Here is a 27,033-nt window from a genome sequence, read left to right as displayed (position 1 = left end):
AACAGGACTAAGTTATCTATTTAACTATCCATTTGACCATCTACCCATCCATCATCCATCTATGCATGCATGCATAGATCCACCCATCCCCCCTTGTATCCATCCATGTATCCATCTATCATCCATCTATGCATGCATGCATAGACCCACCCATCCCCCCTTGTATCCATCCATGTATCCATCCATGCTTCCATCTATGCATGCATGCGTGCAGCCATCCATCCTTCCACCCATCTAACCACCCATCCACCTACCCACTTGGTAATTTACCCACCCACTTATCCATCTAGTCTATAAGCCCGCACACTCATCTACCCTTTCATCCAACAACCCATCCATCATACCCCCATCCGTCTTCCCATCATCCATTCAGCGAACATTTCTCAAAGGCCTACTATATGCCTGTCCCTGCCAAGTTCCAGACATAGAAAGACAAAGGAGATCTTGATCCAGCCCAAATGTCTGATGAGAGAGCCAGATAAGAAACTTGTAAAACAAAGAGTAATAAGAGTAATAAGAGCTACCACTTAAACAGCAGGAGGTCACTTACATGCCCGCTACTGTGCTAATACATCAGGTAGAATACTTTATTTAATCCTCACTATGCAGCGTTATTATCCCTGTTTTATGGATGATCAAGTGAAGCTCAGAGAGGTTAAGTAACTTACTCAAATTTATATAGTAGGTAAGTGGCATGGCAGGAATGAGAATCCAAGCAGTCTGACTCCAGAAGCCTACACTAAGGGAACCTGGGTGGCTCAGTTGGATGAGCATCTGCCTCTGGCTTAGGTCATGATCCTGGAGTCCCAGTATCCAGTCCCACATTGGGCTCTCTGCTCAGCAGGGAGTCTTGTTCACCCTCTGACCCTCCCTCCTCTCATGCTTTTTCTCTCTCTCACTCACTCAAATAAATAAAAATTTTAAAAAAGATGTTATTAAATTCTAAAAAAAATGATAGAAGCCTGTATTAATAATCACTATGCTATACTGTCTTCTGGAGTGATAAGTGACATGAAATGGCAACACAGGGAGCAGTGGGACCATATCCAGGGGTAAGAGCCAAAGGTAAGACCTTAGTCGCAATATCACAGCTCATAGGGAGAACCCAAAGAGCCAAGAGGCCAAATATTTTTCTAGATGAATGTTTCTGGAAAGAGCGTGAGAAGAAAGTTGGAGGGAAGAGGAAGATGGTACTGTAGGGGTCCAAGTAAGAAATGTTGGGGGCCTTTCTTGTAATGGCCGGGGGAAGGAGAAGTGAATGGAAAGGCGAGTCAGTTGGTGATTAAATGTACTGAGGAGGACCTCCAGGGTTCTAGTTGGAGCAGCTACCTGAATGGGCACAAACAGAAGGATTTACTTTTCAGTGTGTAGAGCAAGGAGCTATTTAGAATGGCATGGACGAAACAGCCAGCATGACCCACTTAATTTGGGCTGCTTTCCCACCTCAATGAACCACTGAAAATTACATCGTATGACTCAGCATCTCAGCAAGTCCTGTTTTATATTTCATTCAGGCTAGTGTGGCATCCATTATCAGACTGGCCAAGTATGAGACCCAGCTCTGCCACTTATTAGCAATGGGATTTGGGGCAATTTCCTTAAATTCCACATTTTGGTTTTGTGATAAGTAGCACACTACAAACTCAAAGTGGCACTGTTGCTTTTGGCCGGCCCAGAAGTTCCCATTTCCTATCGCCTCATGTTATCCCCCCGGATAGACAGTGCGTTCCCTGAAGGCTCAGACTATGATGAATCCTTCCCATGCTGCCCTTCCAACCTCACGTCCTCACCACACTGGTTGTACTCCTGATGCTCCATGTTGATATTCAGGTCTGTGTTCTCAGTGAAATTTTCCTGCCCAAGAGACAGAGCGTGAATCCTGGGCCCCATCTGTTCTAATTTCACAGGGCTCCTCCATTCAGCATGTTTTTAGGGAATCCCCAGTATTCGCATAGCACGTCTGTGATAAGGATGAATCAGAATAGGCAGCTGATGGTCTAGTGGAGAAGATAAGATATGAATACAAATGACAAATATAACAGGATATAACATGGAGCCTCAGAGAGGGGATCCAGATGGTGAAGAGACTGTGTCTAGACTGGAGGTCGGCAAAGGTTTACTGGAGAAAGATGGCTTTTGAATGAGACCTTAAACAGGGGTAGAGAGTCAGGTCCCATGGAACTGAGAAACATAGGCATTGAATGAGGAGGAGACTTCACAAGCAAATGTATAGGAGTGGAGTAAGACCTTCAGGAAATCTGCGAAAACTACTGTGAGCAGGGGATGGTGCAGCTTGACACGACTCTCCAGATGACCTAAATAAAACATATGCTTATTTTCTCATCTCTACTCCATGAATTACTATTATAAATAAGGGAGGAGAAGCCATCGAGGGACTTTTGACAGCAGGTTTGGGAGTCCAAGTTTCATTTCTACAACATCACTCTGACTGCACTGTGGAGGGTGGGTAGGAGGGGTGGGGCTGGGGAGGAGATGCATGCAACAGAGCTATAGGGGCCTTCACCAGGGAAGGAGCCATAGAGGGAATGAGGGGAGGATGTGACCAAGGAAGGTAAACGTGCAGGTTCAGAAGTATCAGGGTGCTACGACCCCATCATTTTGACTGATGGAATGAGAGGTAGTACCTGTCACTAAGATAGGGACACAGGATCGTGAGCAGGTTGGTAGGCAAGTGATGACTGGAGCTTTGACCATGAAAACCTCGAGGGATTTTCAAAACAGATATCCCAAGGCAGATGATACAGGGCAGTGAAGCTCTGGTGAGAAAAGGCGCAAGTAGAAGATCCTGCCCTCTTGGGTCATTCCCATCTCAAGGCCAGCAAAACTACACCTACCATGTGGATGCATCCACGCCTGAAGAACCTGGGTATATGGCACAGTAGCTGCATGCAGGGGAGGGTCACAGAATCTTCCTGGGGTTGGGGGCTTGTGGGAAGCCTCAAGGAAGAGGCAATAGTTGGGAGTCCTACTTGGAGGAACTTGGGCTGAGGGTTAGAGAGTGGCAGGAAGCTTATAGGTGAAGACAAATGTCCAACATTTGCTTCAGGGCAACAGCATGCACAACAGCAGAGAATATTAGCAAATGATGCCTGAACCTGGGCCACCTGTTTCCTGTTCCAGGATTCACTTATTTTCTACCAGTCTCCATGGACTGACAGAATAGAAGCTACCAGCATTCAGTTAACTCTCTGGAGTCACAGAGCCTGGGTTTGTGTTTTGATTCTCCAAGGACTGGGAAAATCATAAACTCTTTTGAACTTCAGTATCCATTTCCCTATCCCCCCCGGCAAAAAACAGCAGAAAACAAACACCCTCCCCCCCAATAGGAGTACCAACATCCTACCTTGCTATGACTATTTAAAGTATTAAAATCAGAATACAGGGACCATTTAAAAGGAAAATCTACAAATAGGTTAGAATGTGTGTACTGATTTTAGCACTGCCCTTAACATATTAGCAGTGGGTCTGGAGTTGGCTTGGTACAGTTGACAGTCACTTGAGAGAGTAATGTCCCTGTTGATATTATGCATTATGATCTCTTAGGCAGGTACAGGAAGTAAAGTCTGTCCCAACAATTAGCTCATTTGATCTTCAGAACAACCCCCATGGGATTAGCTGCATCTCACAGCTGAAAAAGCAAAAGGCTTAGCTTTGTTGTTTCTCCAAGTCTAGCAGCAAATAAATAGAACTGTGGAGATTTGGACCCCATTTTTCTGCTTTCTTGTCCATAGCAAAAAGATGTCTATACCTATTAGACTGGGAGCTCCTGGGGCAGACCCAAGTTACAGAGAAAACAAAGTAACCAAGGGATGCACATTTTTCTCAAAGTAGGCTCTCATATCTCAAAGTCAAGACACTGCAAATTCATTCTTGGAAAAGTTACTATATGGGCAGACAAAGCACCACTGGCAGAAGATCGAGGCTGGACCAGGAAGAGCTGGGAAGGGGGAGGAGGAAGAGAGATGGAGGTGGCTTAGAACCATGTGTAGGGACTGACCTCAAAAAGGTCTCCCTAAAAGTTGCTCAGTTTCCATTTGAAAGAAAAAGGAATGGAAAGTTAATGTGGGATCCAGACAAGTCTTGGGGTATAACTCTACCAAAGAATCCTACTTCATCTGGCTCCAGGGTTTGCCCATGCAAAAGTAAATGGCTACACCTTAAGCCTTGGAGGACCATGCTCAGACTTCAGTGGGTGTGTCCCAAGGATTAAATTGGGACCATGAAGCTTGTGGACATGCATACATATGTGCATATCACCAAAACAAACATTAAAATGTAGGACTTCCCATATGTGAATGGCTAACAAACACCTTCACACACCAAGGTTAAGGCACTGAGGCTTGAACTTTCCATGCTCATTTTCATTGATGGCACCCAGAGCCCTATAGTAGTAAGCCAAGGGACCACAGGGGTGGCCTGGCAGCCCTTTGGCTGAATATTCCTTTGGGAGAGGACCACTAGCAATTCTAGAGGAAGGAGGCCAGGGAAAAAGATGACAAGGACTATAGTAATGAGAGTAATATAGTAATATAGTAATGAGAGTTTCTATTTCAAAACTCAACAAGGTGCATGAAAAGTTGGTATGTTCTATTACATTATGGCATGCAGAGACCCATTCTAGAACATTCTGAGGTCCAGATGTGATCATGAGAACCAGGAGTAAAGGATGGACCCATTATCCAACCAATATTCAATATCCCAGTTAAGAACTGTATCAGGGAGGAGCTCCAGGTTGCTTTCTTTTTTTTTTAATTTTATTTATTTATTTGACAGACAGAGATCACAGTAGGCAGAGAGGCAGGCAGAGAGAGAGAGAGAGAGGGAAAAGCAGGTTCCCTGATGAGCAGAAAGTCTGATATGGGGCTCAATGCCAGGACCCTGAGATCATGACCTGAGCTGAAGGCAGAGGCTTTAACCCACTGAGCCACCCAGGCACCCCTCCAGGTTGCTTTCTTCTAATGCTCATGTAACACTCTGTATCTCCATGGAGCTCTGATTCTGCACTGGCCTGCGTTCAAAGAAGCCCTCTCCAAAGAGCCAAAGGTACTATGCAAAATACTATAACTTGTACCTTCTGCAAATCCTGTTTGAATCACCCACCAACATTTCATATCCCTTCCCGCAACTGTACATTGCTAAATACCCACTTAATCCATTACAAAACAACCAAGCAGCAACAACAAAACAATTGATTTAACGTCCTTCATTAAGTTTTCCCCTTGGTCCCCTGTGTTTCTAGCTCATTCTCTGTCACTTTCTAATTCAGTATCCCAAAAGAAAACAAGTAAGAGAAAGACTCTCTTCGGAGGGTCACAAGGAAGCCCCAAGGCCAATGACAATGAACATTGCAGGGAGAATCAAGGGACATCTTCTGTGTATTGGAATACCTGGCTGGGCTTTGGGGAAATTATTGAGCCAGCTGAATCCCTCAGGAGCAGAGGAAATAGGAAGCCACCACTCCCATGTCCATAAAGGTGACGAAGAAGACCCAGCTCAAGCCAGTGGAGGAGGCATATCAGGCATGTGACTTCTGAGAGTTCCTGCATCCAGGAACTAACTTGAGGTTACAGTGGGACATTGAAGAGATGCTGACACTAGGATCCTGAGTTGTGATGATCTACCTATTATTTGGGTTTTTTTTTTCCTTTAATACCTCTTCCTTTTAGATAGCTGGGACAGCATTCAGGCCAGTAGTAAGTTAGTGACAGACTTAATTGAACAATGACGTTTTCCCCATACTTCTATATGGGGCTGGAGTCAGAAGAGCTAAAGGAGCTCACCAAATGCTTCTCTGTCCTTTGGGGGCATCTCTCAACATCAGAAGACATTGTACACTAGTGGCAAGAGTACAGTTCTATACTATGTTCTTTTTTTCTCTTCTTTCCTTGCCCTGCACCCGTCTATAAATTATTACTGTCAACTAGGTTTTCTTTTCCCTTTCTCTTCTTTTTCCCAAAAGATACTGTGTATGCAAACAGTGATTAGTCCCCGCCCCTGCCCACCCCCATTGATGCCACAACATCTCAGATTTGCCTCTTGGGGACACAAGAGGGTCCTTGGGTCCTTCCTTGGGTCTAATGGACTGTTTTGATACAGGTGAGAGATGATAAAGATATGCAGTAGAGGTTAAATCCACACAAAGGACTCACTTTATACCTGTTCCCACCGTGGAAACAGAAAGCTCTTTCCTCCCTCCCGAAAAGTCACACATTGCAGAAATAGCTGCAGAGAAGGAAGTGAAATTTCTTCACAAGCTCACAGACGATGGTGACGTGGGTTAAGCCAGGCTTTAGAAAGAGCAAAATTGGAAGAGCTTATCTGACTTACAAATCAGTGGCAAAGAATGAGAACATTTCAGGTCTATCAGAGAGGAATGCGTTTCTACTAAATTGGTTACGTTTTCCAGGTAGGCAATCCCAGAGTCACCTCCGCCTCTAATGTGTCTGTGACTCTAAGAAACATGTCAGCAATCTTACACGTGCTTACTGCTCCCAGAGAAACCAGCCTTCATGTTTGACTTCATCTAATAGCAGCTGACTTGTCACTGAGACCTACAATATGGTCTTATGGATGATGAGGATATGACAATGCAATGCTGTCCTTAATGCTTCGGGGGCCCTTGTTCCCGGATATTACTGTCAGACCTTCCCTTCCCCCTCTCCCACCAGAAAAACAGTAGCTGGGTAATGACCTTAACTCTCCCATCATTCTACTGAGAGCCTGAGGAAAAGAGTGATCCTGTTAGACAAAGCACATCAAGAAAGGACAAGGTTCTACAAGAAGATGTCCTAACCAGAGGGAGGACTGGCTGGTTCAGAAGAGAGTCATGAAAGACACAGGTATATTCTCCTGTCAAAATGGCCAAGAGAAGGCTGATTGTATGTATAGTGGGAATGCCAGTATTTCTGACTCACTGAACACTGGAAAGGGAGATTTAAAAAAAACTTTTCTGCATTTATATTCATGGGACTCCTTAGGTAGAAGTTAGGATTTGTCTTTAGGACATTCTATCTCTTTGCTCTGGTGGGAAGCAAATTTCACAAGCACTTTTTGTTCTACAGATGGAAGCAAGTGCCTGGTCCTTGTTACAGGGCTTGCCCTGAACTCTGTGAATGACAAACAACCAGAGCTTCAGGCTAAGGTGTCAAGTGGTTTGTTTAATGATGTAAAATTATCTTTAAGCTGGGGGCAGGGCATGCTAAGGCACATAATGTTACAATGTAACTAAATGTTTTGTTTGCTCTGGCTGACTAGGGGAGTGGGAAGGTGGAGACGAAGAATGGGACCACCATGTTGAAACTGAGAAGACAGGGAGGTGGGTCATAGGCATGGAAACATGGCGCCAGCCAAGGGGTCAAGGAGAGATGGGCCCTGGGACTCCCTGTTTGGAGTAATAACCTTGCATCCAGGGATAGTGATAGCTGATATGCTTCAGCTTTCCTAGATGAATGGTTCCTTTCCAAAAGGAAATTGTCTGCAATTCCCTTATGAATGTCTGATAAACAGGCGTCAGTGTGGCAAATCTTAGGGATTTGGGGATAAGGAGAAGTCTATACCCCGGCTTTCATGAGCAATGCAACAGGCGATAACTATGTTAGTAGACCCAGGAAGACATCTTATGGAGAAATAACAAGTAGCAAAATTCCAGGTGGGAAGGTATTATGGGACATAGAGTAGGAAAGAAACTTCCCTTGGGACTACTGCACTATAGGAGACTTATCTCTGCCATGTGGGGGTCAGCTTGGGATGCTGCTGGTAGACGAATGAGAAATCAGGGTGAGTGAAGGCAAAAAGGGTGAATCATTACTTTCCTCCATCTGTATTTCTGGGGCTCTCCAGTAATGTTGATGAGACACAATCGGTGACAACAGAGCAGTTAACTCTGAGAAGACTCATGCCATGGAATCCCATGGCAATCACGGTGGCCCAACCGCAGGAGGGAACATTGGCTCTGTAGGAAACCACCCATCTCTGGGCCACTTGCCAAGTAGGCAGATGCCAATACAATGATCCACAAGTGGCTCAAGGATTTCAGGATTTGAACACTCATAAAAGAAAGTCCCTGCTCAGAAGTGATCAACAGAGCCAGGACCTGGCCACATGGCAGTACTGGACCAGCTGGGGTCAGCAGAGTCTGCAGGGCAGCACCAGACACTCACCTCCTCTTGATGGTGAGCATGACACCCAGGAGAATGATGATGAACATGAGGAGGCCCGCGATCACACCAGCCATCTTCACGGTGTTGTCCACCTGCTTCTCTGGCTCCACAGTGTTAGAATTCTGAGTGGAGGCACCTTCAAGGGAAAAGAAGAAGAAAAGTGTTGAAAAGGCTCATACACATGACTAGACAACAATTATAATGACAACAGGTTCCATTTATGGAGTGCTGACTATGTGCCAGGCACTACACTGAGAGCATTACACACAGTGTCCCATCTAATCTTTTTGAGGATTAGTCCTTTGTGATGTTGGGATTATTATACCTTTTTTTTTTTTTTTTTTTTTTTTCAGAAGAAGAAACTGAAGTTCAGAGAAATGAAATGAGTGTTCCAAGGCTGCACAACAGCTAGGTTGGGGCACTGTTATCCTCCAGGGAGATCAAGTGGAGAGTTTTATCTCTCACACTGATTTGTCCCTAGAATCAAACCATGGATCTATAATTTGATTCTTGGGTTTGTGGAATTATCCCAAGCCCTATTTTATTCCTTCTGGTAAATGGTGAAAACAACAGCTTTGTGTTAAGGTAACATGATTAAAATCACTGGAACTTTAAAGGTAAAAACATAAAGATTTTGTTTTGAGCCTTAGATGAAACAAATGGTGTGGCAGAAATTTAGTGCATTGAAGGAACTGCCTGGGGTTCAGAAAATACACGTGACTGACTCCATTTCTGGAATTTAATGCCGATGCTACGTGCTCTGCCGGGTACTAACTTGTTGATTTCCTTCCAGGTAGCCAAAAAAATACCTCTGCCTGGCCTCTTCAGGCAATGGATCAGGGATCAGATGTCCCTTCTCATTCCGGACACCTCCATGAACACCTCAGGAGAGTGGCCCAGAGGTTACCAGCACCCTGAATGAATTCCTTCCTGCTGTTACTCATATTCCCAGCAGTGCCACGTTTGTGTGTGGCAGCCTAAATCCACAGAATCCTTCCCCTGACACACCCCTACTTTTCTGCCTCATCAGCACCAGCTCATTCTTCATCAGTGACTACATCTCCTCTGTTGGCCTGTGCCCCTGGGAGAGTTCTTTTCTCTTCACTAACTTCTAACTCCTTGTAACACTTTGCACACACCTCAATATACAGATATTAGTTATTTGTTTCTCCATCTGTCTCCTCCAGTGGTCTGCAAGCTCCTTGGGGGGCAGATTATACCTCTTTTGTCTTTGTTTCCTCATGGTAGCACTGAGCCTGGCTTGTAATAGGTGTTCCCTTAACGTCTGTGATTGTTCAACGTTTAGCTGAAGGGGTGACATCTCTGCCCACACACATTTGTTCTCATGGAACCAAACTGAATTTCTCCTTTTTCAGTCATGTGTTCACAGGACTCAGCTGAATTGAAGGGATGTTAATGCCCATAGCTATGATTCTGATTCCCCAAAGTCACTGATGTTTAAGAACAGCCCTCCAGCACAAGGATGCATCCCTTCTTGGCTAAGAGTGTCAAGTGTTTTCCTGTATCAGGAGACATTCCCCAAACTGTCTTGTAACTGGGACAAGCTGGGTTTACATAGTCCAGCCTCCCCAGTGGGAATGGACAGTCTCCAAGAACAGGGAGTGAGTGCTCTCATCTCTCTAATGCCAGAGTCTCACACAGGCCGTCCTCCTCCTCCAGTTAACAGATGATTACTGGATGATATAAAGAGAAGTGGACAGCAGTTCTTTGTGTCATTCATTCATCCACTTGCTACTGAGCATCCATGTGCCAGCCGACACTATCTCTGGGATGGGATGAGAGATCCTTCTCCCAGCTGGACTCATGAACATGGAATTTTATTCGGTTTCCTTCACCAACAAAAGGCAAGACCAGCTCACCAAATCCCAGGCCTGCCCAAGCAAGCTCTACTTATCTACAGCCCAGAAAGTTTGTGAGGCAGTTAGCCAACCACCTCTTGGGCAGGCTGGTCTCCTATCCCAGAATGGGGGATGATTCCAAAGGAGCGCCCACATAGCCTCCATTTCCCAGTTTGGAGCCATGATTTCTGAGATATGGCTAGTCCACTGCATATCAAACATAAGGAAAACTGAACACCTCAGGTGACAGTTTCCTCAATTGTGTCAGAGCCTTTTTATTTGGATTTGGATTTGGATTTGGAGGAAGGAAAATGGCTCTGGAGCATTCACTGCCATAGCTAAACTTTATTTAGTGCCTGCTCTGAGATCCTATTCTAGAGACCAGGGGTCTAAGGGCAAAGGAGTCCTGGAGAGGATCCTATTACCTTAGGAACACTGTTACTGGCTTGGCTTAAAGAGATTCATACTTCATTCCTCTGATAAATAATCACAAGCACTCACGATATGCCAGGCATTCAGTGATACAGTGGTGAGCAAAACAGGCACAGTTCCTGCCCTCCAAGAACCTACCACGAGTGGTGGGTGGGGCTCGGGAGACAGAATTAATGAATGACGAATCAGTAACCCTAAACTTTCAAGTCTGTTAAGCATGAGAAAAGAGAGGCATGTGGCACTTGGAAAGCACATACTAGGGGAATGAATCACAAGCAGCAAGATGTGGCCAGTGGGGTGAGCTACAAGGGACAACGGGCTGTAACCAGGTAAAGAACATGAGAGGAGCCTGTGAGAGCCGCAGAAGTACCAGCACTGGCTGAGGCTGTGTGATGGGGTAAGGAGCCTGGTGCATTCAAGAAATGAAAGAAACATAGTGTAACCTATGAGAAAGCAGGGCGAGCACAGTGAGAGAGAAGCTGGAGAGCGCAGCTGGGGCCTGTCCGCACAGGGCATCAGAGGCCACAGTGAGAGCTTTTGTTCTTCACCTTGAGAAACCCAGAGAGCCATTTAAGTGTTGTTCATGGAGCAATACTATGCTCAGAATTACTTTTCCAACAGATCATTCCAGCTTCAGTGTCGAGCCAAAGTGGCCTGAAGAGGCGAATTTGGAAACAGTGGCACGCATCCAGGTGGGCTTAGGTGATGGTGGTGGAAACAGAATAAAAGAGATAATTACCTGAAATGCAAATAAATCAAACGAAAACCTCTTGATGGGACGGATGCAGAGAATGAGGGAGAAAGATGTCAAAGATGCCCCAAGTCTTCGGTTTCCTTCTTCTTCTTCTTTTTTTTTTAAAGATTTGAGTGTGAGTGTGAGTGTGTGTGTGTGCACGCACATGTGCACATGTGCATGCATGTGTAGGGGAGAGGCAAAGGGGGCGGGGGGAGAGTCCTCATCAGACTCCTTGCTGATCGTGGAGCCCAATGTGGGGTCGATCTCATGACCCTGAGATCACAACCTGAGATGAAACCAAGAGTTGGATGCTTGACCAACTGCACCACCCAGGTGCCCCAGGTCTTTGGTGTTCATAAGAAGGTGGATGATGGTGCTGTTTATGGGTCTGAGAAACAATAGGGTAAGTTTAGCTACAGAGAGAAAATGGGTGTGTTTGGAGCAATATGAGCTAGAGATATACTCTAGAAAAGGGGTGGTTAAAAACGCAGGTCTGGAACTCTGGAAAGAGGTCTGAGCTGGAAGTAAAAGTGTGATATATGCACACAGACCATATCTAAAGGTTGAGGTTGATGGAGCCACCCAGGGAAAGAAAAAGTGACAGAAGAAGGAAAATATGCCTATAGAGGAGGCAGAGCAGGAGTGGCTAGATGGGTAAGAAAACAACCCAGGAGAACTGAGCAACCTAGAGCTAAGAAAAGTGTTTCAAGAAGGAAGGAATAATGAACTGTGTCAAACACTGCTCCCAGGATGGAATCAAGATCCACAGTCAAGGGAAAGTGAAGGTCTTGGATCAGTGTTAGAAACCGTTCCCCAAATAAGTCCCAAGATGTCCTACACTGAAGCACCTTCAGTGGTGACCATGAACCAATGATGGTTCAATCCAGGGAGGGTTTCTGAAAGGCCAGAACCCAGTGGTTTAGACAAATTCAATGAGTTCAGTCAACAAGCATCAGAGGTGAAATCACACACTCTGTACAGGAATGTTACGAGAAGGAAGCATCCTTGGCTGACCCAACCAGACTCCAGGAGCAGAGACATGAACATGGCCCGGGACATGGCCAATCCAACATCCACTGCAGCGCCCCTTCAAGGGCATTTGCTGTAGCCACTGTAGAATTGTTCAAAAAGGAAGTATGCCAACCATGTTGAAAGGGGGTACAGGAATAGAGGAGATGGCTCTGGGACTGACGGCCAGATAGCATTCCTGTGGGGTTCCTCCATCTGAGAAGAAGAAGAAAGGGATGGAGACCAAGCATGGGCTAGCCTTGCTCCTGGTTCAGAGTCAGAAGTATCCCCATGAGGCTTAGATCTAAGTGCTCAATGGCGCAGATGGGACCCTGTGATAGGACTTACAGGGAAGCACATAATGGTTGCCTTTTTTTTTTTTTCTTAAATATTTTATTTATTTATTTAACCTAGAGAGAGATCACAAGTAGGCAGAGAGAAAGGCGGGGGTGGGGGACGGAAAGCAGGCTCCCCACTGAGCAGAGAGCCTGATGTAGGGCTCAATCCCAGGACCCTGAGACCATGACCTGAGCCGAAGGCAGAGGCTTAACCCACTGAGCCACCCAGGCACCTCAAGGGTTGCCTTTTGATGGGGCCTGCTAGCAATGCGATGGGCTGTCTCAGGTAAGCACTGGTAAACAGAAGCTCAATTACTATGATTTTTTAAAAAATTCAGCTTAAATGGACTGATCCATTACGGGGTGCCAAGTAATGTGCCAAACAATTTTCATTTTTGAGGTCATTTAATCATCACAAAACTCAGAAGATGCTAGTTTTGTTTTCCCTTTTATATAGATAAGAAAACTTCATGGAAGGGTTAAATGACCTGTCCAAGGCCATATAACTAGTGGGTTCCAGAGCAGGACTCTGTGTACAGGGTTCACCCTCTTATCACTATAATGATCTGTCCTTGATATAGTTGCAATTAAGGAAATGCCAGGGCTGTGTCCACAAAGAAGGCTGGCCACGTGGCTCACTGACCAGAAATCCAAGGGAACTTTTCAGAGGTAGAACTGAGAGCCCTTAAGGAATATGGTAATTGTGTTGCTTTTGCTCTAAGCCCATCCTTTTCATGAGAGTCAAAGTTAGTGCCATATCAGTCCCCAGTCTCTAAAAAGCCCTGTTTCTGGTTTTGGGTAACTTCTATCTGCTAAGCAGGGATGGGGATGGGAGTCTCCTGAGAGAAGGTGGAGGGACTTGGATGTTCTCTTCATTTCTGTCCTCCACTGGGAGACAGCCTGAGAACAGTCCACGTAAATCAGAACTGGCAGCTAAGCACCAGGTGGTAAATTCATCCAACTGGAGGAACTTCAAGGCTCTACATGAGTCCCCAGTGTGATGCAGTCATCAAAAACAATCTTGTGAGCTCAGCCTGTACTAACAGGAGACTACTGTCTCTGACATGAGGCTTCGTGCTCAACCTTATACCCGGACCTTTCACCTCTGAGCACTCCCAACGCTGAGCCAGTCCTCTTAAAGCAGCTGATGCCACCCCTGATCTCTGTCCACGAAATTTAGGATGGCTTAGAATCCAGATCCCTCTTGGCTCCAGCTCAGAGTTCACATCTGGCTTTCAGTGGACTACCTACTCACTGCTGCATATGGAAACCTGGGCCCAAAGGAGAGCTCTTGGTCTCATGAAGTCTTCCCTCTCCCTCAATATCTTCTCCATACAAAGGACGGAGTCACTACATTTTACTTTCCTACTGCCTCTTCCCATGTTTCCAAGCAACCATCCCAGGTTATATCCCTCAAGGACTCCTGCTATCCAACAAGGGCAATTAGGTTTGCTTAACACTGCACTAGTCAGACCACTCTGGTGAGTCTTAACCAATTGACTCTAGCATCTGAAAGGTGCTTCCAGGGTAAAGACAGGCCGAGAGCCTTGCCACTCAAAGTGTGGTCTGAAGACCAGAAGCATCAGCATTGCCTGGGATCTTATTACAAAGGCAGAATCTTGGGCCCCATCCCAGATCTAATGAGTCAGCACCTGCATGTTAACAAGGTCTGGTTGTGAATCAGGTGCACACTGCAATTCAGAGATCACTGACTTTGGAGGAACAGCAGTCAGGTCAGGACTTTTCAGCCTAGAGAATGGAAGATGCAGATGAAACTTGGTTCTTGCCTTCGAAAAGCTGAAAGGCCATTGCAGAAGATGGAATAGACTGGTCCCTTCAATTTCAAAGACTGGAGTTAATATCAATGGGTAGAGTGACAGGGGCAGATTAGGGACCAACACAAGGAAAGGTTTTTATGTGGAAGCACTATTCAGCAGAGGCTCAGGTCCAGCCCCCGTAGGCAGCATTATGATACAGAGAGGAGCATGAATGCAGTCATGGTTCCCAAGTCCTGTTCCAGAGTTGGCCTTACTTTTTACCTGCCCACTTTGTGTCCACCTGTTCTTACCTCCTGGGCTTCCTGGATGCTTCACCAAACCTAATCCCTGTGATGGGATACTGACCTCTCTTCTTTGCTTATTGACACTGCTTCCCACCTCAGCTCAGCATCCCTTGATTCTAGTGATACCCATGCTCAGGGTGAGAGACATTCTCCTTAGAGATACGGGACTCCCATGCGGTCTAACTCCAAATCTCCGAGTCATCCACAAAAGCAGGAGAATGTGTCACCAATAGTGAAAGACACTATGTGGAAACTTGGTGTTTTCCCATCATGCAGAAGGACTACATGCTTTCTTATACACTTCTGGAAGCCAAGATTCTATGGTTTTATGAGATCGATCAAAAGCAATGGGTTGCAGACCAGAAAAACATGAGTTTACATCCAGACTCCATAACTAATCAGTTGTGTGACCTTGATCAAAGCGATTAACCACCAGGTGATTTGATATCCTCATTTGTAAGAGAGTGAGTAAATGCCAAGTTCACAGGAATTTTCTAAGGATCAAATGTAATAACAGAAATAAAAATGTTTGATGAACTCTGAGGAACTGCTCACACATGTGATATAGTGATGGCATGGCCCTGGAGCTGGGTCCAGGGTGGTAGCAGGAGTTTCCTGTGTCTATTAACTGTGGGTGTGCTGTGGGTGCTGGGGCCATGCTTCCTTGCACTCTGCTGCCTGAGTTCATTTGATCCTTAGGATGAAGGCAGGCAGAGCCCCTGGAATTATTCACTTCACTTTCATCCAATAGGCGAGGCCTGTATCAGGCTTACATCTGGATGACTTAATGGCAGCAATAACAAAATTTGGCAACAAGGGATTAATGATTCATTCTCAAAGTGCTCTCACTGGCTACAGGCCCAATTCCATAGCTTTACTTCAGAGGATTTCCCTGTGAAGATTTGGAGCAAAAATAGAGGTCTCAGATAAAGAACATCTAATTGCAACTGATAAAACCAAGGACATCCCAGGGGATGCATAACCCATGCTGGTGATCATTGCTGATGGTAAAAAAAGGAAGTTGGCTCTCGGGAACACCATTCCTAAAAGCTGCAATCTTTAAAACACACGGTCCCCTCTTAGCTATCCAAGGACGTATTATCCCCCAATCTTACTGTGCTGGCAGTTTACCCCGTCTCCTTAATGACTTCTTTCCTCGAAGAGTTTCTCTGTCTTTACTCTGGCTTTGCATGCATCTGGCACCCAGCGGAGAAAACCTTTCAAACTCTGACTTGGGAGCTGGTACCTCTATGCCAGTGAAGGTTTTAAGGATTGCAGATATCTCTGATTATGGGGCAATGGGTTGCCAAGAGGAGACAACAGGGAAAAGATAAGGAAGCTGGGCAACCTTCCGGCTCTTCTGAAGTCAGGTATGCACCATATCCATTCTTGATTTTGCTGGAAGCGAATTCTTAGAATGGTGGGCTATTTTTAAAATGGAATTTAAGTCCAAGATCAGGAATAAAAGTTGGTAGGAAAGCATCTGGATATTTCATTAGATTCAAGCCTCCAGACTTTACAAATTGCATCCCAAGGCATTGAGAGCATTTGTAATTGTGATCATGAACTACTTTGGCAGTCTTTGAGGACTGAAATTGTAGCAAACAGGAGGGGTGCGAGAAGCCTGGGGAGAAACAAATGCTGTTGTTGATTTTTTTTTTAATGGAAAAATGTGGATTCCAGATATTTTGAAAGAGTAAGTGTGATGTTGATATAGGGGGAAAAAAACCATATAGACTGGATGATTAAATCAGAATTTTTCCCTTACTGTTTACTAAAGGAAGGAATAATCACTAGACATCAGCACAGGCTCTGCATCCGTCAGCATCCAACCAGGAAAAGGGAAACCACTCCAAACATGTAAAATAGAGCAAATTTGCTAGAGAACGGATACATAGGCATCAGGAGAGGATGGATGAGGCAGCCCAGATGGTACTGACACCAAAAGCCATTACCCAGCATAGACTGGAGAGACAAAAGGATGTGGTGGTCCTCATCAGAGCCCAGAGGTAAGGATCACCCAAAAGAAGTTGGAAGTCTGGTAGACCTCAGGGAGAAATGGAGTCATGGAAGGTACATAGCCATTGTCCAAGAAGGTGCCTGAGGCCAACAGGAAGAAGTCTTCTCCTCCTTCTTACTGTACAATTAATGTCTCCTCTTGGCCAAACCTACATGCCAGTTGACATGGGGCCCAGGAAACACAGCCTGCCAGGGTTACCTGCACATCTCAGCCAGCAAAGGAAGAGCAAAGGAGGGATGTGAGGCCAAACGGGCGAAGGGCCACTGAGGGTAACCTATGAACAAGTGATGGTGTTCACCCCGTTGCCACTTTTGAGAGGTGTCTGGGCTTGTCAATCGGGAGGAAGGCCCAGGACTGTGTGTTAATTTCAGCCAGAGTCAAGGCCAAGGCAGAGACCTTGTGGCTAGCTTTCAGGAAAGGTAAGTGTTAAACTGGGTCATTCAGCAGGTAATGCTTACTGGTATTTTGATCTAGAATGAGCCAGGTTAAGCAGTCTTTGTCTATATGCCTGTCCCTGCTGTATCATGCAGCTCCATTCCATAACCGCTTTTCTTGAAGATTATCTCCCCTTATGCCCTCTTGCCAACATATCATATTCTAATATCGAAGGGATTGATGAACATGTCATGTGAATCTTGTTATATGGGCCAAATTATACAGACTTTGCTCAAATGATACTTAAACTTGACCTTTTAAACTTAAGTTCCCTCATCCTTTTTCACTTTCCTTGTATATCAACCACCATCTCTAAGCCCTTAACACATTGAGTTCAGTTTTATTATTAATCTCTGGGATTTCCCTATAATTCCTTTCTTGATATTTAGGCACCATAGCATCCCGTATAACTACACAGGGAGGCAAGCCTTGCTCAAGTTTAAGTAACTGTTGTCTCCTTTACTCCTAATACTCTTTCTCTGTTCCCACGATGACTAATTTTTTAAAATTTCCAACTACCTCCCCCACACCTGGGAACAGTGCCTCCCTCACTAGGTCTCGTTGACTATGGAGTGCTCGAGAAAGATTATTCCATCATTCTTCTAAGTGACATCACCTAGGATGTTTCGCGAGTAATAAATAAATTGCCTCAATTCATCATATGACAGTAATTGCTTTTGGCCAAGATTTAACTCAGAGTCAATGTCAAGGAGCTGGAAAACACTACAGAGACACAGGTTTTTCAAAGATAGCTCTACCCTTGCTGGAGAAAAACCATTTAATAAGTACTGAGTTAAGTGTAAAGAAGATACAGATTTCTAATATCCTGGCCTCCCTCAATATCACCCAGCTGGTCCTAAGAGGTTGGAATTGACTTCATCACAACCCATCCAGCTAAAACTGCTAAATACTGCTGACACAGGTTGCCCTCTTTTTCAGCCTTAAATGGAGGTTAGCACCCCGTGAGATGGGAATAGCTTTAATTGATTGTTTGAAAGCACTTCGGCCACTCAAATAAATTGTTCTTCAAGTGCTGATTCCGCTTGGTCCTCAGCATCTCCTGCATCGGTTTCCAGGTAGATCCTGCTTTACACAGCAAACGCTCTGTGTAGGTCAAATTCTAATTCAGTTGTGTTACATACAGTAGGAAAGCTATGTAAGACCCCCATGGCGAATCTCTCCTGGGTGCAAGAAAACTCCTTTATTGGAAATTGTTTTTTTTAATGCATTCAGAAGTTAGCATTAAAGACTTATTTAAGAGGAGTCATGCCCGACCAATGTCGGGCCTTGTCATTACTGATGCATCCCTGGGAAGGTATGCCCTTTCAAAGACTTCACCACTGGTGGGCCGAGAATTCCTTTACACTTCCATAGCTCCAACTGCTCCTTCTTGTGCCCAGAAGCCCAGAGTGCCAGGACTTACTAGAGTAGGACCATGAGCTATGGTTAGAGTTGGGTACACTTTGAAGACTGCTTTAAGAGTCAGATCATAGTTAAGGTTAAAGAGCAGGATGTGGCTGAGGTAGGGGTCACATCTAAAGGAGGGAGCAGGAGCTGGCCTGTGGTTGGAGTTTAGGAGTGGTCTGATGGTCAGTCTACACCCATTCATGGTGAAGAGGCAACCTATGCCTAGAGTTGTGTTTGGACTTTGGACAGTAATAATACTTAGCCCATGGAATGGACTGGACAAAGCTAAGTGACCTCCAAATGGATTACACCCCTTACCTTGACCTCATTAGCACCAACTCAACTCTAGGCCACAGAGGAAAAGTCCTGGACATCGCCTGATGAGAGGTGCTAGGACTTAACACTGATGGTGAGGACAGCAAGGCGCTGGGCATGCAAGGTAATTCAGAGACAATCCTGCTGTCTGGGAGCTCGCTACTTGGTGGGAGAGAGAAGTGTGCGAGCCAAAAATCAAAGCTAACACAAGTGTGTACAGGGAGGGGCACGCAGGACTACTTAGGCAAAACTTAACTACAAACTTGGTTTTCACATGTCATCAGTGGTATGGGACATGTCATGGGTATCCCTGAGACCACCCAGTGACCTCCTTTCTCCCCTCCCTACCCTGGCTCCCTAGAGTCCAGGCAGCCAGCATGAGGTGGCACAGACAGTGTGAGGGAGGGTGTGGACACCCTGAACAGACTGTATTCTTCCTGTGGAATGAGGGAAGCCTTCTCATGAGCAGTCAACAGTCATGTGTCCCAAAGCCCATTGGGATGGCAGACAGGTCACATAACACCAGGATGCCAAGAACAGGTTACCACAGCCTGGTTGGTGAGGCAGAGGCCAAGGCCAGGATGTGACAAGTAACAGATGCGAGGACTGTTCATAAGCAGGAAGCAGAACCCAAAAGAGGAAGGTCAGAGGCTAGCTGTGAGCCAAATGCAGAAAACAGTCCACAAGGAGACTTCACAGTGTGGGCTCAAGAAACGCTCTGGGAGGGAGGACAGCTTTTGGTCTTGGTATCACTGAGGCCTCTCCACGCCACTGTAATGGTACAGCCTTGAGGGTGGACTCCTGCCCACCGCCCAGGGCTCTGGATCCCCATGTTTCCAAGTGTATTAGTTTTGTAGGGCTGTCATCCCAAAGTACCACCATTTGAGTGGCTTAAAGCAACAGAAATGTACTCCCTCACAGTTCTAGAGGGGAGAAGTCCAAAATGAAGACGTCCAGGATTCCTCCTGTGAGAGCAGGTAGAATCCTTCCTTGCCCCTTCCCGCCACAGGTTTGCTGCAGGTTTGCCGAGGTCCTTGGAAGTCCCCTGCCTGTGGCTACAACATTCTGCTCTGTCTCAGTCACCACGCAGTGTTCTCCCATGTATCAGCCTTTGCCTGATATCTCCTTTTCTTTTTTTAAGGATTTACTTATCTAATTTAGAGAGTGTTTGCATACACACCCAACTGTGGGGGGGCGGGGAAGGGTAGAGGGAAAAGGAAAGAGAATCTTAAGCAGATTCTGAGCTAAGGGCAGAGCCCAACGTGGGGCTTGATCTCACAACCCTGAGATCATGACCTGAACCAAAACCAAGAGTCAGATGCTTAATCAATCGAGCCACCCAGGCACCCCAATGTTTCCTTCTGATAAGGACCTCAGTCTCACTGGATTATAGCCTGCCCCATGCTTCATCTTAACTAATTACATCTGCAAAGACCCTCTTTCCGAACAAGATCACACTACCAGGAACTGGGGGTTAGGACTTCCACCCATCTTTTTGGGAAAGATATTGGACCCATTAACAGCAGGATAAGCTCAGCTAAGCGATCTGGGAATGGGCTGTGGACGGAGGGAGGTCTTAGCATTTCACCAAGTAAAATGCAATCGCTGATAAAGGTTAGCTCAATCACACTATATGTGGGAAGAGGATGGGACACTCCTGCTCAGTCATGAACCGAGCAGCAACAGGGGCTTCCAGAAAGCCGGAATGTCCTGGCTTTATTTGTCTGTCTAGCTTAGGGTGCACCAGATCAAGGTGTCCCCAGGGACATAATTCCTCAGAATTATAATTCCTCAGAGACATAATTCAGTTCTTTCCCACCGCCTCTGGTGAAGCTGATCCCTCAAGGAGTGATCACATTACCTGACCCAAAGGGGTAGGAATTTGGAGGAGAGGCAAAGATCTACCCAGCCTGGGTAGCCTTGTCCAGATCTTGCCTCTGGTATATAGTGCTTGCGGTGAGCATCTGAGTCTGGACAGGAAAAGAGGCACGGGAGGGAACAAGAAATCTACAGGAAGGATTAGTGGAAGCACAGGCAGATCAGAGGGAACGGCCGATAAACACGCCGCACGGCATTCAGATTAGTGCAATGAAATTGAGCTTGGGTAATAAAACCAGCAGCGGGAATAGCATCGATTGTTGAGATTCCAGGCAAATCCACTGTGAACATGTTTTCTTTCTTCTAGCTTTTGCCCCTTGGCTTTTGGAAGCAGAAACACTGAATCACTGTGTTCTGTACTAAAAGCTGATCTACGCTCCTCCCCAAAGGATGGATGCAAAAGCAGCTCTGTGTCAGGAGAGATGACCGAGGGCAGAAGCAGGGTCCAAAACGTTTGCAGCCATGGCCGTTGCCTGCAGGGGCAGGCTTGGAGTTCTGAGACACAGACCAGAGTTTCTGCCTACAAGCCTGACTGCCCCTGGACCAGCACCAGGGGAGCCCAGGAGAGCCTATGTGAGGCCAAACCAGCAGACTTCGGGGACCTCCATTCAGAAACTCCAGAGAATCAGTCCCTAAGAAGCTTGGCAGGTGGGGCTGCAGAGAGTTCAAATTCTGGGTTGTAAACCAGTACTCACTGACTCACCATCAGCCTAACCAAATGGAAGAAGGTGAGCCAGGGGACGTGTTGGGACCTTCGTGGGTGGAGACAGAGGGTGTTGTCAGGGAAGCACCCTATGCTTGGCACATGCTCTATGAGCATTAATCATCCACTCACCTGTAAGTCCACTCATGCATGGGGTCAGGTGAATGACCATTATAAGTGTGACGGGCACGGACTAAGACGTGACACAGAGCAAACAGCTCCAAGATGGTGTGCTTGGGACATGAACTGGCCATGCTGGCGGGGCTCCCTCACTCAGGGCTGACTCAGGGGGTCCTCTGGGCACATTGGCCTGGCCAGTTGAGCATCTCCTCTCAGTGCAGCCTGAGACAGTGGGTAGGTGGGTGGGGGGGTCAGGAACAGTTTTGTCTGGACTTGATCTTAGGGGGTAAGGGAGACCTCAGAGGGAGAGCATCCCAGCGAAGGGAGGGAGTGCGAGAAGGCAGGTCCTGCTAAGATAATCGGGGTGAACGGGGCACAGGATGCCAAGGACGGAAGAGGTCGGGAGAGCAACTAGAGAGTGAGGGTCTTTGATGGAGGCTGATTCTCTCAAAGCACAGGGGAGCCTGGAGGCATTTCCATCAGGAGAGACGCTTACTGCTGGACCGTCACTAAGGTTCAGGGAAGCATACACGGGAAGGGCACCAGTCTGGAATTTGGACACTAATCTGAGCAAGATGTAATGGATCCTGGACATGAGAAGCAGTGACGAGGAAAGGAGAGATCCAGGAGAGATTCTGGAGGCAGTGTTGGTCCCATGTAGTACCAAAGAGGAGCAAGGATGGCCCTGGGATTCTGAATCTGAATGTAATGGCAGTTTGCATAAAGCCCGGAGACTGGTTTCTCCTTGGTCAACGGAGAATAACCCAAGCCAGAAAAGGTATAGTGAAGACCTCAGTCATGTATGATGCTTGTTTTGTAGGCAACAGAAACATTCACTTGCTATAGGAACACCCCACGGGACAGCAGCATGCCAGAAAAATGCCTTCCTCTTCTGCACCAAGGCTGCTGATTCAGCAGGGAGACTGGATGCAGAAGCTGCCAGCCAGAATGGTCCCAGAGCCTTGTGCCCATCATGAGCATCTATTGTAAGACTGCTGACAAAGATGGCATTCTGGTGTGCTTGATCGAGTACCGCGCTCCTTCCGTGCTCTGCCTGCAGCCATGCCAACAGCCAAACGGAGGGAAGAACTGTGTCGGCCTGGATCCTGAATGTCACCTTCCTCTCTGACCTCCAGCTGCAGTCCCTGCCCCTCACATGCAGACAGCCCTGGCCTGAGCCTTGGGACCAGTGAGGCCTGGGTCAAGGGGAACTGGAGGACGCCCAGGAGGAAGGCTCAGGGACCTCAGCATCATGTAGCCTCGACTCATTGTCCTCCTTTTGCCTTGGCCATCACAGCAGCTGGGTTGCCATGCAACTGGGTCCAGCCTCCCACTTAATATCCTAACTCCCTCAGGAGCCCCTAAATTTATGAACCCTGCTTGACATTTTAGGCTGAGGCTCTGACAGGCTCTTAACTCTTACCCCCCATCTCCCACGTTTCTCGGGAAGCACAGTTCCGGTCCAGCCACCTGCCTGAATTTCACCACAGTTGCCTGCTCCCCACCCCTCCTGTCTGGATCTCAATTTCCTCATCTGTAAAATGGGTTTAGGATAGTAATAATAGCAAGAGCAGAAATCCAAGTACTTAATGCTTATTTTTCTCCCTTATTCTTCTTAACAACTAATTATTATTAATATCTCCATTTTGCTGATAACGAAATGGGACAGCTTACATAACCTCTCTGTGGCTCTAAGTCCCGCTGCTAGTCATGATGTGATTTTTGAGGCATAGTGCTGAACCCCTCTGCTCTGGTATTTCCTGGTTCTTGGCACATAATAGGTACTCACTAATGTGGACCCTGGGCTTAGAACATGCTGGGTAGGAGTGCAGACTGTCCAGAGAAATTTATCATCCTTGAGCTTTGTGATTTCCAATGATCAGAGCCTCAGTTTCCACCTCCATAAATGAGAATGCTAACAGCACTCTACGGGGGAAGTACACTAATAATGGGAAACCCTTTGCACAAGCACAGCATGTAGGAAATCTGTAACATGTCTTAGCTGTTCTAGTATTCTTTTCCTCAGCTTGCTAGATATCCCTGATGCTACTATTTCCCAGAGCTGCCACCTCTCTCCAGCCAGCCTGGCAGGCTGTGTCCCCCACTGTGGGTCTTCCTTCCGCCTCTCTCCACCTAGCACAGTCCCATCATGGGGGGTGCTTGGGTTTCAGCCTTTTCCAGAGCACTACATCTGGTTTTACTGCTTCCAGCTCCTGTTCTCACACCATCTGTCCTCCTTTGCCAGGGGGCATAGCCTCCCTGAGAGGGTCGCTGAGACCCCGGGGTGTCTGAGGCTGCGGAGGCCACCAGGCACCACACTGAGCCCTCAGGAGACTGCCGTGCTGCTTCCCCATCTGCTCTGGGCCGACACAGTTTTATTGCAAAGGCTCAAACTCTACCTGGGTCCAGAATTTATAAGCCATCCCTGGGCAAGTTGCTTTAGAGGCAAAGCAGTCTCCAAGAGTGTTTTATGGCCTGAATTCTGCTACTGCAGCAAGGCTCTGATTTTAAAAACTGCCAGGAAAATAACAACAGAGAGTTTTCCCGTGATGTGGACAGGAAAGAAAGGAATGACAGAGGGGAGGTCCACTTGATACCCTCTCCAGCAGGAGCTGGGTCAGAAACGCATCCCTTCCCTCTGACGACCCTTGCCACCAGCGAGCCTGGTCAGTCTGGGACTCATCCACATTATCTCACAGATAGGACCTGGGCTCAGAAAGGCTGTGTGATGTGCCCAAGTCCCCCAGTTTTAAGGAATGGAGTTTGGGCTCCATATGAGGGCTTAGCCCAAAGCCCATCTTGTGGAGTACTGACAATGGGGACTGGGCACAGTCAAGGTGGTGAATCTGGGTCTGGCAGGGGTTCAACTCAAGAGCATGGCTGACCATTAGTGCATATTCTCCAGCCTCCAGTTGGACCCAGGGTCCCACACTGCTGCCTGGAGGCCTGGCTGAGTTACTACCGGAGCCAGAGAAGGGGTAACTTCTGCAGCGGTGGGTCCATGGGGTCCCAAGTCCTTCAGGTGAAATGTTAGCTTGGCACTTGTCCACCACAGCCACAAGTCATCCCACTACAAAAAAACAAAAACAAAAAAAACCCACCTAACCCTGGCCATGAGACCTTATTTTTGCAAGGCAAGAATCCCCAGCCTTCACCCTCATACCCACTAATGACAACCAAATACACTTCCAGACATACCAAATGTCCCTGTGTGTGTGTGTGTGTGTGTGTGTGTGTGTGTAAGTCAAACAAAGGAACTGAACATTTACTGAGTCATGTCTCCGTGCATATACACTTCTGTTCACCAGTAGGGCACAAATATGGTCAAAAAAATTTTTATTGCCTCTAGATCTGTGCTGTCCAACATGGTAGCCACTAAGCCACATGCGGTCACTGAGCACCTGAAATGTGGCTAGAGTGACTGAGGAAGCGAGTTTTAAAATTTATTTTATGATTTATTTTAATGAATTTAAATTTAAAAATTAGTATGAAGTATGTTTACTTATTAAACATAATGTTTACCTTTTTAAGGCTATATTTCATTTTAAATCTGTTTAAAATCTAGCGTCTGAACTGAGATGTGTTGTAAATGGAAAATGTATACCAGATTGCAAAGATTTAGTGCAAAAAAAAATGTAAAATACCTTTCACTAGTAATTTGAAAATACAGAATGCATGTTAAAATGGTAAAACTTTATCGGCACTGGGTTAAATAATATCTATTAAAATTAATTTCATCTGTTTTTTTTTTCTTTTTTAATGTGACTCTAAAAAACATAAAATTATAGGTGCCTGGGCGGCTCACTTGGTTAAGTGTTTGTCTTTGGCTCAGGTCATGATCTCATGGTCCTGGGATCAAGCCCTGCATCGGGCTCCCTGCTCAGTGGGAGCCTGCTTCTCCCTCTCCCTCTGCCTGCCGCTCCCTCTGCTTGTGCTCTCTCGTTCTCTCTCTTGCTCTCTCAAATAAATAACTAAATAAGATCTTTTTTAAAAATGTAAACTTCTATACATAGTCCCAGTTCTATTTTTATTGAACGGGGCAGCTCTGGAGGATTTCCACAAGGGGAGCTATTGCCCCTCAGGGACCCTGCGGACTGTCTGGAGATAGAGTTGGTTGTCATAATTGAGGGATGAAGTGCTACTGGCATCTAGTGGGTAGAAGCCAGACGTGCTGCTAAGCATCCTGCCAGGCACAGGACAGCCCCCCACGACAGACAAGCATCCATCCCCAAATGTCCCTCATGCCGAGGTTGAGGAGCCCAGCCCCCGAGCACAGCCAGGATGTCACAGACCTGCAGAGCTAGCTGGAGTTAGCTGAGCAAAGAGGTTAAGGCTGTCACCATACCCAGTTCTCATGATTAACTACTGCCAGGGGTGCCACGGTCCCCACTCCAGAAGAGAAGGAAGCCCAAAGAGGAGAAATCACTTGCCCACCATCCTGAGGCCAGAAGGTGGCAGGGCTGAGAGCTGAACACAGCCTCTGTTCCCAATGTCAGCCTCTTCCCTGCTACATGATGTGGTTCCACGGTTCTCCGGCCTGTTGCCAACCCGAAAAGAGGCTTCCTGAGCTTCTGGTCTACTGCCCCCATCCCGCACAGCCGGCAGTTATGATTTCTACCGGTCCTTCCCACCGGCCCTTCTTGCTTCCAGGAGATGAGCACGAGCAAACACCCCGTCTGAAAGAGACATTCTGCTCCGAGAGAAACACTCGCAGGCCCCTCACCATCAAATAGGGCCGAGAAACAAATGGAACACGATGAAATCAACCTGTCAGAGGAGGAACATTCAGACACCTCAGAGGCAAGAGGGAAGAACAAATGCGCCCGAAAAGGAATTGGCTCCGTTTAAAGAAAACATTATCAGACCACTCAACTTGAAGAGATGCCAGAGAACAATGGCCCAGCGGAAATGGAACTCCCACACGGGCTCCGGGGACGCGCGGTATCTCGCTAGAGTGGGTGTGCGCACGGTGGTGAGAGTCCCTCTCTCCTCACCATGACCATGCTTCTGCATGCGAATCCCTACCTCCCCGGGGGTGAGGGCGAGGCTGGTGGGCCTGTGATGGGGGATGACAGGGGGCTGACATTTCCTGAAGGCCTACTACGTGTGGCTGTCGAACAGGGCAGTCTCTAGGGCCACCTAACAGTGATCTGTAACAGGACTCAAAAGTGTGACAATGAGATTTACAGATGGTAAAAGGCTATGCAGCTTGCTTAAGGCCATCTAGGTGGGGAGGGATTATGATGACATTCCTGTAGCATTGGCAGGGGCGTGCTGAGCTATGGGGGTTGGGGGCAGGGACAGCTGGGCTGCAGTGAATGCTGTTGACTCACCCAGTATCTCCTTTCCCAGACTGGTACACCAGGCGTCCAGCAGCTGTGGGTTCTGGCTGCTAAAGGCTCACAGATGCCTCCTTCCTGGCAGAAGGACCGTAAGGCAAAGGCGAGTGGCCTCTCCAGGGGCCTGTGCACTCCCATGACAGCCCGCAGCCAATGGCCGGCTGGCATTGTGGCACAACTGCTGGCCCCTTGGCTTCAAGG

General features: G+C 46.9%; 1 protein-coding gene across 14 annotated transcripts in view; it reads right to left on the bottom strand.

Annotated features, from left to right (window-relative positions):
• Positions 1-27,033, bottom strand: part of PTPRT (protein tyrosine phosphatase receptor type T) — a 1,045,273-nt gene that overhangs the window by 165,188 nt on the left and 853,052 nt on the right. For all 14 annotated transcript variants that reach the window (XM_032838508.1, XM_032838515.1, XM_032838509.1 and 11 more), the window contains one exon: positions 8,181-8,316. In XM_032838508.1, the coding sequence (XP_032694399.1) occupies positions 8,181-8,316 (136 nt within the window). The remainder of the gene's footprint in view (positions 1-8,180; positions 8,317-27,033) is intronic.

The sequence above is a fragment of the Lontra canadensis genome, unplaced genomic scaffold (genome assembly GCF_010015895.1).
Source record: "Lontra canadensis isolate GAN:19392208 unplaced genomic scaffold, GSC_riverotter_1.0 scaffold105, whole genome shotgun sequence".
In the NCBI taxonomy this organism is placed as follows: Eukaryota; Metazoa; Chordata; class Mammalia; order Carnivora; family Mustelidae; genus Lontra; species Lontra canadensis.
Note: the sequence above shows the minus strand (reverse complement) of the source record. Positions and strands in the feature narration are given on the sequence as shown.